Source organism: Trichoplusia ni, chromosome 2, assembly GCF_003590095.1.
Source record: "Trichoplusia ni isolate ovarian cell line Hi5 chromosome 2, tn1, whole genome shotgun sequence".
NCBI classification, from domain to species: Eukaryota; Metazoa; Arthropoda; class Insecta; order Lepidoptera; family Noctuidae; genus Trichoplusia; species Trichoplusia ni.
In genome coordinates, this window is record NC_039479.1 from 12575369 (window position 1) to 12592303 (window position 16935).

The 16935-nt window shown below is 35.4% G+C and overlaps 2 protein-coding genes across 5 annotated transcripts in view; one reads left to right on the plus strand and one right to left on the minus strand.

Annotated features, from left to right (window-relative positions):
- Nucleotides 1-11592, plus strand: part of LOC113507558 (synaptotagmin-5-like) — a 33291-nt gene extending 21699 nt beyond the window's left edge. The window contains exons 5-9 of the mRNA XM_026890417.1: nt 6377-6609; nt 7656-7863; nt 8329-8555; nt 8741-8886; nt 9292-11592. Coding sequence (XP_026746218.1) covers nt 6377-6609; nt 7656-7863; nt 8329-8555; nt 8741-8886; nt 9292-9438 — 961 coding nt within the window. The 3' untranslated portion in view covers nt 9439-11592. The remainder of the gene's footprint in view (nt 1-6376; nt 6610-7655; nt 7864-8328; nt 8556-8740; nt 8887-9291) is intronic.
- A 134-nt stretch (nt 11593-11726) lies between these two features.
- On the minus strand, nt 11727-16834 carry LOC113507535. Of its 4 annotated transcripts, XR_003401868.1 has the most exons (8): nt 16712-16834; nt 16397-16604; nt 14376-15889; nt 14066-14292; nt 13800-13994; nt 13227-13646; nt 12309-12503; nt 11727-11828 (listed from the first exon to the last, which is right to left on the minus strand). XR_003401868.1 is itself a non-coding variant. In XM_026890407.1 (7 exons), exons 2-7 carry the CDS (start codon nt 16581-16583, stop codon nt 12401-12403), a joined length of 2646 nt encoding a protein of 881 aa, XP_026746208.1. In that variant the 5' UTR covers nt 16584-16601; nt 16712-16834; the 3' UTR covers nt 11727-12400. The 4 variants fall into 4 exon arrangements, 3 of the variants coding, with proteins under 3 accessions (XP_026746208.1, XP_026746193.1, XP_026746200.1); XM_026890407.1 differs by having other exon boundaries at nt 11727-12503; nt 16397-16601; XM_026890392.1 differs by having other exon boundaries at nt 11727-12503.
- Nucleotides 16835-16935: the final 101 nt, after the last annotated feature.

The following is a 16935-nucleotide window of genomic DNA, read 5'->3' on the forward strand; positions in this document are numbered from 1 at the left end:
CCTTGGACAGAGAGAAATTAAACATAAACATTGGATATTTTTCTTAAACTCTACGCACGAAATGCGAATTCATTAATAATGTTAATTGTTTTTTTTTTGTTTTCGTTAAATTTTACAGTTCTTTATTAATACCGTCACCACTTATCATTACTACTTTATTATTTTATCTAAAACATCTAGTTTCAGAAACTTCATTTACCATAGCCTACAATCCCATAGTTTCACTCCCCTTAATAGCGTGCACATCAACGGAGATTATTAATTAAGGAGGAGATCACAACTGGGTCAGTGATAGTTGCATGCTTCACCCAAGTTCAGAGTACAAGACCAGGCAGTAATTTACCAACACTATTTACACCGCCATCTTGTACCTTGTAGATACGTACTTCTCTATCCGTGCCAAAGGAATTGGTCCTTTTGTTGGGCAAAGAACCAGTTTCCAGGCGTAATGGTACATACCTACTGTAATAGTCTGCAAGCGGTTGAGCTTCATTCTAAGTTTTAAACTACCAATTTTTGCTGTTCTATGATAGAATACAATTCCAAGAAACGTAATGGACTCAATAATAACTTTAAAACAATTCCTGTAAAAATGTTTTCTCAAAAGCATATTTCCTACGTTAATTGAGTCACAACAGCAGTTAAAAGTACCTCAGTAAGTCAGATTCATTTATAAAACATTAATCTCTTTGAGTTTCCAAAAAAAAAGGAAACGGGACTAACAACCTAATTGAAGAGCTCACTTAAATAATTAACACGGTATGTAAATCACAACGTGAGTCCTGTTTGAGATCAAATATTCCGCGTTACACTTCATCAGTTATTTAATAAAGTATTACACGTAAGCTTGAGCGCTATGGGCGTTACCTTTGACCTTTGGATCCGGGACTAAAAGCCCAGCATTTCGTTCGGCAGTTAGAACTCATGATTGACTGTGAAACGACCTTATATAAGCTACTAAGTTGCTTTAGTAGTTCTTGTCTTAAGTGCTAGCAATTCGTGTAGCGATCGATTTTATTTTTTAGGTTCGTATCAAGGAAATTCACTCGTAGATGCATAAAATGCTTGTGGCTTAGATACAGATACATATGATACTAGCACAGTTCTAGCAGCAAATTGCTGAATGAGAATTAGATAAAATGAAACACAAATAATAAATCGTCAACTTGTCCAAGGATCCAAATTTTAGTGTTACAGCCTTAATCTACTCGCTACTCGGCTGACCCATAAATCAAAGTATCAACATTCATGTGAGCATTCATACAGTGACTCTTGCATGAAAAGTCAAGTATACCTGCTATCATTAACAGAACGCTATTGTGACTAGTCCTCAGTCTGCACAGCATTGATGCGAATCACTTGCACAAAGTAGAAGCAAATGTAATGTTTGATCTGTTTATTCTGTTCTAACTAGGGTTTAGTGTGACTCATGAAAATGCATTTGGAAAAAGTTGTCGTTATTTAGATTAAGATAGAATATTTACGTACCATTATAGAAGGATATAAAGTCTGTCTCAAGAACAAGTAACAACAGGAACAAGAGTCTCTCTGGCAATCCCGTTTTATGAAATACAAGAGCCATAATATTTATCAACAAAGCAATATTCTCCAGAAACACTTGACCTTTTCCTGAGGGAATTTACATCACAAAAATGCAGGAATAAAGATGAGGTGAATTTTATGACGAAAAGAGGAAAGAGGATTAGCGGATTTCTTTATTAAAAATAAGTTGAAGGAATCTTATCTACGGAAGAATATACAAAATGTGTTGATGTTTTTGTCAACAATGTTGAATGGTTGCAAAGTTTCACTAACTGAAAACCCTAATTGGTACCACGCTATAAAGATTCAATTATATGTATAGGAAACAGGCCCAAAGTAAAGGAAATTGCCATTATCATAGAACAAGGGGGAACCCTCCAGAAACATATCTACACAGAGATCTCTACAGCCATTCTATCAATTCCCACAGAGAGACTGCCTAATGTATGTAAAATGTCGTATCTCTCCCCCCAAACGCAATTCCACCCACAATGTAGATTCCTGAAAATATATGAAAGAGTCAAACTATTGTTTCCCCGATGGCGTATAAATGTATTATGGAATGGTGGAATATGGTTCAATTATTTTCAAAGAAATAAAATTAGTTGACATTATATCTAAGTTTTTTCATGATCATTTCCTGCCATTTGCCAAATCTTGGAATACATTTTCTATGAAAATTTCTACCAAAGAAATATAGAGAATTAAAACCTACAGCTGAAAACGAGCATCCCAACATTTCATCGAAAAATATAGTGAGGGAGACTACTAAAGTCTCTATTCAGTATTCAGTAAGTACTTTCTGCACTTAGTACGTACAATGTACATACCTACTTTGCTCTGTGTATTTGAAGTTCAATTCCATAAAGTAGGGAGCACATCTGTCGCCGGCTGCCTCTCGTGATTAACGATAAACGTCACAGATGCTCACCAATACTTTGTTTGCGTATTATGTAATTGTTTGCTAGTTAGGAACCTTTTTGGTTGTCCTTTTATTATTAGCTTAAAAGTCCTTCGAAATGAGGTTTTAAAGCTGGTATTTTTTGACAATTAGAATGAAAATGAAAAGATAATATAACTGTCTGAACTCATTACTGAGGTAATAGAGTTTTTCCCATTTCATTTGTATATTTTGCAAGAAACGTCCGGAAAACTCTTGCCTTCATAACAACGTATTTATTTTACGAAATATAGGTACGGAAAATGTCATGTTACCCCATTGTGAATCAATGCCGCGTCCCGTCTGACATAAATTGTGATAAACTCAATTTTGATAGGCACCCGCCGACTGAGCGCGCAGAGTGCGCCACTCAGCCTGCGTCGCCTACAACATTAACCCTTATCGATACACCTAGAACTATAATATAAATTCTGTAAAAGTTAATTAGTAAAACTCCTAGTTCAACCTCGGAAAATATTGAACAAAAAATGTCGAGAGCGAAACGTTTTGTATGACTGGCTCTTAATTGGAAAATGGAATTTTGTATAAACGAACTAAAGCAAATAAATTCAATTAACTGTTTGGCATTTTTTTAATAACTATTTTGTAGGAATGTGTATTGTTAGCGCGGAGGTATTGTGAATAACATTTCGTTTCGTAAAATGTACTAACATTTTACAGAGTTTATTATAACGGGACATTTGCCGTATATTCGTAACATATTCAGTTTGATTTCAAAATTCCTTTTGTGTGCCTGATGTATAGTGATTCGGTAACTATCAAATAAGCTGAAAAGCTAATTCAGTGTAACAATTACTAAACTGATCTGATTTGTGCATTAACGTTGTCTGCATAAATTAATAGTGATATGAAATATTTGTCGACATAAAACGAACCGTATTATTATTACGTCATATTAATATCACTTCAGAGAATTCAAATTCTTATTTTCTTTATACATATTGTAATTTTCGCGTCACATTGTTTATCCGTTATGGACTTGTAAACTTCTTAACCGATTGCAGTTTGAACTGAAAGATAGATAGAGTTAACTAAGCACATCCGGCGCACCCAAGATGGTCTGTCTTTCTTTGTTGACTAGCCTTATTGCCTTTATCGAACTTAAAACAGGAATGTCGCTGCTAGAAAAGTAAGAAGAGGTAATGCGTAGTTTAATGCGCCATCCGTCTTCTATAAAGGTAAATTACAATGTTTAAAGCGTGTCAAAAAAGCCTAGCAAAAGAACAGTTTTAGGATTCGGTACCATAAGAGCAAAATAGCCCCCTATTATTGAGACACGGCTCTCTTTCCGTCAGTTACAAGGTTGTATCTCATGAACCCAACCGATTTGTTTTTCTTTAACCTTTTTGTATGGAACAATTTATTAGTGTCGTAAATCCAACTCGCAATATATGACCAAAAACGGAAAATGATCTCGCCCCTCACTCCTTTAAAAATTTATGAAAAACATACATTTTTGCAAGTCTACAAAACTGCTAGAATCCCCGTTATCCGATGAGATTACCATTAATGTTTGTACGACCACTCTGTGTGACCTAATTAAGCATCCATGTCGATCCGAGTAAAAACTTTTCACACTAATTGAAAAGGAAAAAAATACAGAACTCGCGATTAACGCATTTAGTTCTGCGAATGTTTGAGTGAAATGCATTCTGTGCTTTCATAGTCTCCCTTTGTGTTTTATGGATCGGAATATCAAAAGCTGTTTGTCAGTTTAAGTGGAGTTACGAATACAAGGTTATTTGTAGCTTTGGAAAGACCTGTTTGTGATAAAAACGATTTGAAAAAACAAAATGAGTGTCTAATTTATAAAACTATTTTTGTAAACGATTGCATGATTGTAGGTTAAAAAAATGCGTTTGTTAAATGTTTTTAATGTGTCCACGAAGAAGGTATATGACGTATACTTTTCATTGGAAACATTGTGCTCTGTTTAAATTATTTTTAAATTATTGCGGGTATGGAAGAGAGACCGGTCGATCTACGCCGTATATTGTACTGTCTCTTTTCACAACCTTTATAATAATACTTTAAGACGTGGTGGTAAGATTCTAATTAAAAAGAAAACGAAAATCGTGACCGACAATGAAAATACAATCTAGATCTTACCTAATGATTAATTTTGTGCTGTTTCTGTCACTTCCCACTTAAGCATAGGTACTTAAAAAGAATAACTAGACGTCACCCAACCTCCTAACAAAATCTTCTCATCTCCCAATCTTCTTAACACCAACTTGTGGCTTTAGGAAAACCTCAAGTACATAAAGCCGTTTGTACTCCTGTTTACACAGGCTGAGTACTGTTAAAATATTGATAGGGTCATGTATTTCCCCGTTAGCCCGCATATACCTATGAATGACATGACCTAGTTACCTACGTTTGGGCGTACATGTATCTACGTATCTATCTATGTAGATATTGTATCGCCCCTTTATGAAGCTCGATCGTAATTGAGTTGGGTGATGATCAAAGTAGCATACTGGCTGTATGACGCGAGTTTTTTTTTTCTTTTTATTTTGTTGGGAGACTTTTCGATGTTGACGGCAATTGTAATAAGTCACCATTTTGATGTATAATATGTGATATTATTGCCTCTTTTCTATTGCTGTTTTGGAAGATTTTTAGCAAATATTTAGAACTGTATTACTAAAAAAGGCTAGAAATTTCGTCGTTTCTAAACATTTATAGTAATATTAAGAATATTTTATATCCAATTCGAATAACTACTAACTTATTGCTAATGCGCAAACAAAAACAGAATTTTTTTTACCTGTAATTTTTCCATACTTATTATTTAAAAGGATCTTATAATGCCATCATTATTTTAAAAACAAGCATAAAAACAAAAAAATTAAATAAATCGTTTCATTTCACTCTTAGCATTGCAGCTAAGGGTCTTACCGATATTAAGCTCCTTAACTGCTGTGCGTGCGGAACGGAACGGTAATGAGCTCAGGATACGAGTATATTGACGTCTCCTTCAGCCCATTACCGTTTATTCAACGTACTATAAAATAAGCCGGAAAGCCCCGCCTAACTTCTGTTTCTGCCTCCTGGTCTAGTGAATAGTGGAACTGAGTGATTTACGAAGTTGTAGGTCCGATTCCCTCAGGACCAATGTTTGTGTGATGAGCACTATCATTCGTTCTGTGCTTGGGTGTAATTTATGTACGTTTATCAGTTGTCTAGTACTCATCATACAAGCTTTGTTTAGTTTGAGACTAGATGGCGTTGTGTGAAAATACAAACAACGAGGACATGCAAGTCTACTATACCCGAGGAGTTTATTTCCCAACGACCCTTGAACACTAAAATATTGACGTATCCAACTGACTTCGATCGTGTAAAAAGGCTTTTGATATCGATATGCGTCGCAATACAGGAAGCTAAATATTCTTCGTGCAGTATAGAAATTTTGTAAATATACAAACTTTGATATCGGACAGTTTTTGACGATGACGTAGCTTTATCTGAGTAAGATTGAGGTAGAAAACTGTCGCAAAAAATATTCGATCCTAGTGCAGATAGTAATTAGGTTTGTGTTTGTCAATTAAGTACATAATAATATCCTACTTAGGTACTCACTTTAAAGGATGAGATGATAAAAAGAATTGTCCAAATACTTACGACACTTAGGATTCGGTAAATATAAGCCACTGAAAAACAAATTCTAGTGAATTTGATTTTCAGTGGCTTCGGTTAATATAATAGGGTGTCGGTTTTAAATTTTGGGTAGAAAACCCTAAAAAGGGGCATAAGTTAAGAAAAGCTTTACAAATTCCCTTTGAAATGCAAGCATTCCTTCTTTCAGAAAGCACCTAATACTGCATACAAAACAAGGTTCACTGAACCATCTACCATTACTTCTTCCAGGCGGATAGACCGCAGCAATTCTCTAGTGGAGAGCAGCAGCGGCCTCGGGCCCTTGAGTCCTGGCGCCAGTGCCACCATCAGCTCGCTGGGAGCTCTGCAGCCCGACCTCTACACCAAGAGAGAAGCACCTCTGGTAATAGAACTGGAAGGAGCTGGACCCTCGCTCGGCAGGATCCATCTGCGCTTGAAGTATGACTTCGATCGCTCTGATTTGGAAGTGCATCTTATTGAAGGTATGAACCTAGCTGAGATTGTGAAGTCTTAAATAAAAATGTTATAGGTAGATAATTTTTTTTAGAAATTCAATAAAATCCGTGGTCCATTTTAGAAACCTATTAGAGGAAGTACCCAAACATCATTCCATTCCAAAACGGTTTTTAAGTTTACTTTAAGATTTCCAATTATTTTCTGCATGTAGGTATCCCAACTAATGCAGAACCCTTTGTTAAAAGTATTTATGTAGCTAGATAGTTTGATAACTTGCTCAAGTCTTCACGACAAAGCCTATAATATTATTTACCGAGAAGACTTGGGATGAACTTCTATTGTCCGAAACATAGCTAGCTAACAAGTTGTTTCGTTGAATATTTGAAAGTTTGAAACTCAGCTCGTTGTCGGGAGGAATACAACCACATGTAGTACAGTTACGAACTCCCATATTATATTCATGGCTCATGCTGTGGTTCCATTGTATTGGACAGCTATAACTTTTGGAGAGCGTGGTTCGTTGGACGGGAGACTAATAAAAATGGTTAGTAAATAGAGCTTTTTAGTCTTATTTGGAGTGGGCTATCTATTTATTTGTAACCCGTAAAGGGTAAGTAGGTAATAAATGTTGTTTTCAGAAGTTAGACACGGTGCTAACTTGTCTAGTCCAAAATGAAATACCAACAAAAGTTATTTTTAGGTATCTATCTATGATTGGTGAGTCGTTTCCATTCTATTAATAGCCATTGATCGATAAATTTTTGTGTGTCGTCACATAGTAGGTAGCCATACCTACGCTACCCTTCTGCTTTGATCAAACTTTCTCAAAAACAGAACATTAGCAATGGCAAACATATACAAATTTTATGCTTATCATATAGATACCTAAGTACCATCGTAATATGTGGTAGGTAGCCTTCGTTAGCTTGTGACAAAGGACTCCAGTTGAGACCAAAACCATTCGAGCGTTCGCGATAAATTTATCTGTAAATCGTTGGTGACAATGCAATGAATTACCATATACTTAGAATGTTCTGAAAACATATAAATCAGAATTAATCCCAAATTCCAGCTCACGACCTAGCTGGTTACGAAGCAGGCGGCTTCAATGACCCATACGTTCGTGTCACGTTACTGCCTGAAGTGGACACTCGAGTGCGTCAGACGCCAGTGCACCGGAACGAGGCGAATCCGTTCTTCGACCAACACTTCAAGTTCCCCGTGTCGCATGATGAGCTGTCTGATAAGACGCTGTTGCTACAAGTGTTTGATTACGACAGGTAATTAAACAGGACAGCAAATAAACATTGAAACTTCGATTCGATTTAAAAATATATATTACTCTCAGGCCCGATTTTTCAATCGCCAGATAACTTTTGTCTGGGGAATAAATATGGCCGTTTGACATATTTTCTATACAAAAGCTGTCAAAACGTTAAACTTATTCGTCAAATAAAAGTTATCTGACGATTGAGAAATCGGCCCTTAATCTATAAACGTGAAAATTACTGTTAGATACTTCTTGATACTCGGAAGAATTCAGTCCGTTCGTTTTATTCCCACTTAGTTACATCGTAAGCTAAATAATAGAATAATTAGTTTTATTTCAAGCAGGCCGTTTTCCAGGCACTTTTAAAACTTCACAGTAGATAATGGGGAAAACGGGCAATATTTCCATAAAAATATAAAAAACTACGCCTACATATTATGACTCTTTACCTAAACCATCCCCATTTAATTTCTAGGTTCTCTCGCAACGAAGTTATGGGCTCTGCTAAAGTCCCTCTCTCCCGCGTGGAAGTAGCCGGGGGAGCAGAAGTGTGGGCTGAGCTGTCGCGAGAGCGGCGACCACCAGAGGAGCTGCAGGAACTGTTGCTGTCTCTATCTTACCTACCGTCAGCTGAACGACTCACCGTCGTTGTACTGAAGGCAAGGAATCTGCTGCCGCCGCAAGAGGGGAAAGATGCTTTAGGTAGATATATGATAATTAAATCAATACCTTACCTTACATTAGCATCGCTATAGCAACGCAGAAAAATTGAGCTTTCGTAACTGGTCTCGCAAAAAAAGACAATTTTTTTTTAACCAGATCCCTCAAGGTGCTTAAAATGTCTCGTTTTTGTTATTAATAGATATTTTCCGACTTAAAACTTACAGATGTATATGTCAAAGTATACCTGCTGGTGAATGGCAAGCGCGTGAAAAAGAAGAAGACAAATAGGAAAGAAATCAACAGCCCCGTGTGGAACGAGGCTCTATCCTTCAGCTTGCCCTCTGCTAATCTACAAGAGGCTTCCATTGAGGTAAAGTTACTAAGTCCATAAATATTAATTGCGAAGGAGATGCACGAGTATGTTAATCGCTAAAAGTGTAAAAGCGGCTAGGCCGGATGAAAGAGTCGGTAAAAAAACTCCATGAACACTGTCTGATTTTCAAGGCTACTTAATAGGAAGAATCAAATACTAAAACGTAGTAAGGTACTATTGGAACAGGACAGGACAATATAAGTTAGTTTTTGTTATTAAATAGTACATTCGAAATTCTCAGTTAACAAAGAATAAAATTAAGAACCCACTTCTTCGGTAAGATTTACCCTGATTATTGCACATTGCAAATGACTTCGCAGACAAATATTTGTTCCATTAAAATCCAAAATAGATAAGGACATCCTTGCTTTTTCCGTTCTTAAAAATCTCAATTGTTATCAGGTATGCGTGGTGAGCGGTGGCAGCAGCGGGCTGGTGGTGGGCTGGTGCTGTGTGGGCGGCGCGGAGCCGGCCGCCGAAGGCCGCCACTGGGCGCAGATGGCGCACGAGACACGCAAAGCCGTCGCCATGTGGCACACCCTCAGATAGACTGCCCATAGCTCGTGGTTACACCTCGTCTAGTTCATCCAAGACCGATTTATGCATGTATATGCACTTATGCAACTCTTGTTAAGTCTGTCCTTCTGTAGATATGACTGTTGTATAGTTAGCATTGGCGTCATAGAGATTAAATGGGTGTGGTATGGAAGACTAAACAAAATAACTAAGAAAGCACGCTTTTAAACCTCAAATAGTAAGAAACGGTTGGATGTTAAAAGTATGGAGGCATTTAACTCAAAATATTGATTTGGTCTAAGGGCAGACAACTAAGCACGGGTACACGTTTCTAGATAGGTAGGTAGGTAGAAAATATAGAATCCAACATTTTTGCAATGCAGAATATTTGTTTTCACAACATCCCACATTCTAACACACGAAGCTTAGAAGTTAGACGCATACGGAGTATTTTTTAACCACTAATATATATCAATGTGTATTGTTAGCTATGTAGTTCAATGTGTCGAGTAGGTACTTAAACATTAATCCCTATGACGTCACTGAATCACCATTATACCTGTTACTTGTCTACAAACTATAGTAGTCATTTCAATATAACAATAATCTACATTATAATAATTATCCTATACTTATAGGTACTTCGTATCTGGTCGCTTCAGTATACAGCCAAAGATTGGCATATTTTAATAACTGTGTAGATGCAATACGTGTAACATGTTCAATATTTAATAGCTTCATGAATTCGTCTAATCGTCGTGTCACGGTTCCCTATCTTGAATCTTACAATAGTTGTACTTGAATGTCATTAGTCATTGATATAACATGTTATTGATATCGAAATATTATCGTAACTATGTAAGTGTTTGCGGTTTTATGTGGGTACTTAGTTCTTATCAAAAATGTCAAGTTTAAATGCATTTTTTCTATTCAGTGTTATTAGTGAGCGTGACTAGACGGCAAAATAATTGTTTTGAGGTTTACTTTCGATTATGCACTTAATGTGGGTAGGCAACGTTTATTTAATCGAATCCCTCCAGTTGTACCTTGCCATAATAGACAGAAATTAACGAAATGTCTCGAGCCTAATTTTTGGAAATAGATAGTGAAAACCTGTAGCAACAATACACCTGCCTACTATAGCAAGAGTTACCGTCAGTCCGGATTACCCCGGGTTTTCCATAGTTTAGAGGGGATCCCAGGAACTTCCGGAGGGGGAATATATTTGTCATACAGGTTTTAAAAGTTAAGAATCGTCTTAAAATTAAGACAGCATGTTTTAAAAGCAACAACTGTTGACATGTCCAGGGTCCTGGGCTCCGAGAATCCGGGGTTTCCACGTCTGGTACTGGCTGCCAAAGTTTTAAAGATGGCAACCCTTATTATAGCTGTCTATATTGAGGGCTAGGTTTACTTAGTATCTACATAGAACTGTAAACACTGAATAATAAATGTTATTTATGAAAGTTATAAACTATCGCTACACAGCACTGATTATAGAGGTACCTAATGTAGATAATCCGCTAGATTTATCGCTCACCGATAAACTAGTGAGATGTCATGTGAGCGTGTTCCAATGTCCCCACGTTTAGGGTATATAAATAAGTTTAATGTCCCCTTATGAAGACTTGACTTGTATTACACTCCCTGCCTTCTGTACTGTCCAATCTCAACTGTGGGCTCTAACTTCATGTATATGTATAAATATTATAACAAATATAGTAAAACATATTTATCTTGTTAAAACTTTACATAACTCCTTACTGTTCTCGAGGAAAAAAATATTGAGCTTTTGGAACACCCAAAGAAAAATCTTATGAATATATAGAGGTTTATATAAGGCGTTAATTTTGGAAAAGTTTTTTTTTTGTATATTTCTCCAGATGATGTGGTGTATTCTCATGTTCTGTACTATCACGTGTGCCCACAGTTATCCTGTCACATAACTAGTTATTAATACTTAGTAGTCATTCAATAGAATGCACTCACGTCAGTTCGAGGGTTTTATAAATTATATCGAATTTTATTCCAAAAATATACGTACATATTTTCATCTAAGTGTACCTATCTGTGTGAAGAGGTATTTTTATTTTTATTTTCTTTACAATGTCTGAATAAAATGTCTATTTGTAAGATTAAAAATGTGGTTTCATTGTCAATAAAAGTCCAAAATACAATATTTTAAAGTATCATTTATTAAAATAACTTTTTACATGTGTACAATATTTTAAAGTTCAATAATAAAAAATAATATAAAGTTTGATATATTTTACGTAACACAAAACACGTTACCAGATACGTCTTCGCTGTCCCGTAGTGTCGTACGAATACCAGAGTCCAGAGCACTACAAATGCACTATTAGAAAGTTACTCGAAACTTACCACCAAAGCCGATGCGACGGAGATACACGACCAAGCGCCAACTAAAATTGTATAACACCATGTTATTGCGAGCCAGACTCCAAAATAACGTACTCAAACAATGCCTTCACCTCAAACACTGCTGGGTAGACATGCCAAGAGAACCGTAGAAAACCAATTATATATTATAAGTAAATTTTAAGAGCTGTAACCCTATACTTATTGGTAAATGCCAATCAAGTGACACAATTTAAAATCACAGAAGTGCTTATATTTATATTTAAAACTATTTTAAAATGAGATCAAACATTTTGCTATTGTCATACGGGCAGCATTTGATACATTTATGTGGAACAAAACATGGATTTAAATGACGGCAGTAACCGCATCAGTAAATTTATAAGAATGTCATGCAAAAATACAATAAACGTACTACAAGATGGAATTGGGAATATCAAAGTTAATATAAAATCCAGAACTTAGCACAAATTCTAAATCACAGGTTACAAAATGTAGGTTTGCTAAAAAGATGTATACTTTACACATCGCTGTGGAATCCTGTGCTGTCGGGGCAGGGGAAAGGATGGGATCAGTCCAGTGTGTTTGTGTGGGTGGGTATGTGCGTGTGTGTGAGTTATTTTGTACGGGACTTCGTGTGTAGGTATTTGCAGTCGGCATCCTTGCACTCGCCGCCGACTTCGAAGGGGCAAAGGATCGCGTTCGGGTCACCCTCCCAACTGAAAGTATGAAGTTATTAGACGTCAACTGATATGATGCTGGTAGGCCTGTTGAAGTTACATATATTCACTGTTGGTACACTTGAAAGCTAGAGTACCTTCCTAAGACTTAAAAACAGAATAATTGCTATACTCAAGATTTTTTTGCCATTAACATATTGTAAGCTCGGTAAACTGCAGGTCTGAATAATTTAAAGTAATAATTAGTAAATAATTTAATGTGGTAGAATTTTCTGATCATTTTAATCAATACAGAAATTATCTAGATGTTTTTTTTTTGTTTCGTGCTATTTATACCTCATAACTATGAAAAATGTAGCTTTTTTTAGCAGATAATGCACGTTGATATAATTATTGTGTAAACGATTGTGCTAAATGTGATGTTTTTTTTTGGTTGAAAATTGGCATCATCCATCATACTTCTAATTAAGGTTTTAAAGTCGGACGAAGACGCAGTTAGCTAACTGATTTCTAACTGATGAGCAAAGAGCATTATTATAAACGAAAAAGATAATCTACGTGTTGATTGTTGAAGTTGATTTGAAATATCAACATTTAAGACCGAATTATGATACATTCCGTAGAGATATAACATAAAATAGTTATTTGCTGAAATACAAGTACCTACTTGGCCAACAAAGTAACAACTAACATTATATCAAATGAACAATCCCAGTAGTACTTTAGACGAGTATTAATATTTGGCCTTTTCTTGCGACTTACGTTGTGCTCCCAAAAGCGTCTAGAGGTGATCTGTAATCATCCACATCTCTCATCCTGTTTCCCAACACTTCCAACTCTTTCTTCCCTCCACCCTTTTCCACAACCGGATGAGTTGATAGACCTCTATTTTCAGGCAAATCATCATTTTTATTACCAGCCTTCAAATTTATTTTACTTTTATCGTTAGCATCCGTTTTATCTGGCATTTTGACAACTTTTTTATTACTAGTGACGTCAATCTGCACTGATAATCTCGGAGTGATCAGCATTGGGTCTCTTACAACTCTGGCAGTCTTTTGTACTGTTGGATTTTTAGATTCATCCTTTTTGCTTGGATTGTTCTCTTTTTGCAATTTCGGAATTATGTGACTTATAGGCGGCATAACGCCGTTTATTTTGGAATGTGTCGAAGTTATTGAGCTGAAAAATAAAATTTTAGAGGAAGAAACAAACAATTGTGTTACGTAAAGCATAATAATAGTAGGCCCAAGACTACGCAATCAAAAAAGGAAGAGAGTTATATTTCAATCAGAGAAATGGAAATGAATAGATTTAAAAAAAGTTTAAGTATACCTTTTCAGAAGCATTTGGTGGTGCAATCTTATTTTCGTAAGAGTGTTTTGAACAGATCTTGTTTGCTTTCTATTCAATGCAATTGCAGTCTTAATATTGCGCAGTTCTGTGGCAACAATTTTATACTTCTGGGACAACTTATTTCCTTCCTCCTTTAATTTGAGCATCTTAGCTGATTCTTCAGCAATATTTTTTCTGTAAAATAAGTACCCAATCGAAGAGCTTGAAACAAAATAAAATAAAAAAGCTTAAAATAAAAAGTGTACCTTGATGTTTTTATTTTTTCTTCTAAACTATTTAAAGCCGATAGTTTCGTAGAGTCTATGGTTGCATTTCTTTGCTTTAATGTGTCTTTTAAGGGTGTAGTCATTTTCGTTTGTAAATTCAAATTCATACTTGACTGTCTTGCCTGCTTTATTTTTTCCAATTCCGCCATTCTTTTAACTAAGATTTTGTATTCAATCTGCTCTGATTTTGGCAAATGTTTAACAGCCTAAAAGCAATATCAACGTTGTAATGTCTGAAAGAAAGGACAACATCGAAAAACGAACAAATAAAAAGATAATATCTCCAGACCTTTGCAACAAACTTTTCATTTTTCTTTGGTGTATCTGACTCCTGGACTACATCAGGTAGTTTCTTCTTTTCAACTTCCATCCTTGTACTTTTCAAAAACATATCTAATTTTTGTTGGAAGTCTATCTGTTCTGATAGTTTTAGATGCATTTTAGTTAGATTCTTAGTTGCCTCATGTTCCCCTTCAGAATCTGACTCACCAAGGTTTATAATAAATCTCTTTTCTTCAGGTACAGGATTAGCACTTACAACAGGTTTTGTTATAGGGGGTAAAGGTATACTTGATATGGCTTCAGGTTCTTTTGTACTCTCAAGCTCTATAGCACTCACTATACTGGGATTGACCAAATTAGGCAAATTTTTACTCAGAGAAGTTAGAAGTTTAGCCCTTAACAAATCCTCATCATCTTCTAACTCATCTTGCTCTGGAATATTAGCAGTCTTAACATCTTTTTCAGTACCATTTTCATTCGCTGTATTTGCATCTGTTTCAATAATTTTGGCACAATTTTCAGGATTCTCTTTTGCCCTATCATCGGCATCTGAACCAATATCCATATCTACAGATTCTATATCAGTATTATTGTCAGTAATAAGATCATCCGGAAAATTAGTAGATTGTGATAACTTTTTCTTTAACTTCTGCTTTTGTTTCATTTCTATAGCTTTCTTTAGTAATGCTGATTTAAGACAAATCAGTCTTAACTCTGCCGTGTCACTGTCTTCATCTTCAGACATTACTTTATTGTCTTGAGGAGATGGGTTAGTTAAGGCTACTTTCTCTTTAGCAGATTTTGTTTTCAGAGCATGTTGCCTAAGTAATTCAAGATCTTCGTCTGAGTTTTGGTCTGATATATTTATTTCAGAAATTTTCTTGTTTCCTCCATCTATGACATTACCACTGTTTACCGAATCAACAGTATCTTGCCCTACCTCAGTAGTATTAGTTTTACTGTCTTCATCTGTACATAAGTCTATAAATTCAAATGAATTTGTTTTATCTTTGGGTTTGGTTTGTGGTGGTTCAGATTTTGATTTTAAAATGGCATGTTTGTCTACTGGCTGTCTGTCTATCTGTGGAGGAGACATGGGAGAATCTTCCGTATGCACAATTTTAATCTCTGTTAAGGCTTTTGGTTCTGGGTTAATACCACAAAGCATTTTTTGAAGTCTTTCACTCAATGAGGTTTTATCATTTTTATTTTTGTTTACAACTACAGCATCAGCCAATTTTCTTCTTCTATTTCTGTATTCATCTTCAGATTCATCACTAGTTTCACTTACAACCTTCACTTCTAATTTCCTTTTAGGATAATTAGTTTTATTTTTGTGGTCTTTGGTTTTTCTATAACTTATAATGGGTTCATCTTTTTTTCTTCTTTGTCTATGATGTACTTTAAGTCTTTTTTGTACTTTGATCGTTTTTTGGGGTACTTGCGGATAATAGTCATCCAAATCGGTTGCAGAAATTTCCGAAAGATCACCTAATGTGTCCACTTTTTTACGTTTTGTACCTAAAATTTTATAAAATGCACTCTATGTGCCTACAAACGATTATCATTCTCTTAAACTAAGGATGCAATGTCTTACCATGTCCTGTGGAGGATGTTTATTTATAAAATGACAAAATGTACATATTTTAAGCTTTTGTTGATCAAAACACAGATTTAATTTCATTTTATTCAACATGAATCAACTTTGACTAATAAAGCTCATTACTTTTAATTTGAATTTTATACATTCATAATTATTTAAGTAAATTTTTTTACCGAAGTTGCAACAAATAAAAAGTGCTCATCGAGAACTATAATGTTTACTTGTAAATTTTTTACAAGCCACATCTTATGTTGAGATTCATCAATAGTAGAGGTCATAAAATACTATCCTGGTGTATATTATGGGACAACAGATTTAACATAAAATTAGGTCAAAGGTTGAGCTCCCAAGGTCATTTTTGTATAGGTTATAACCTGACATTTATGTGATAACTTAGATTAAGAACTATGTTTTGAACACCTTACCAGGTCCCATAGTCGACCGCTTAGCTTTTTTACGCTCAAGGACATTGTTATAAGTTTCAAGCACTTGTAGTCTCTGACGCAATAGGAACTCTTCTTCCGATGATATATCGGACAAATCGTCCACGATTTCTCCTTCTTCCATCTCCGAATCCGCGTTTGGCGGCGGTATATTCTCAACACAAGCCATATTTATTTGACTGACAGTCTTCTGGAGTAATAGAAAGTTCTTACAACTTCTTACTTTGAACTCTAATTAAACAAACAGCATTTACTAAGTGCTTTATGTAAATAAAAGATTTGATTTCACATACGTACCGTTTTTAATTCTTCATTATTATGGCACTTTCTTTCGGATACAAAATTATAAAATATTTTTCAGACTTTTTGTTCGTTCTCCAAATCTGTGCCCGTTCGTCAGGAGCAATTTCAGATATAGTGACGGACAAAGTTTATCGATACAATTAGTAGCTGCTGTGTGTGACGTACTATGAAATGATAAATTATTTAATTAATCGCTTAACGAAAAACAAAATCGATCG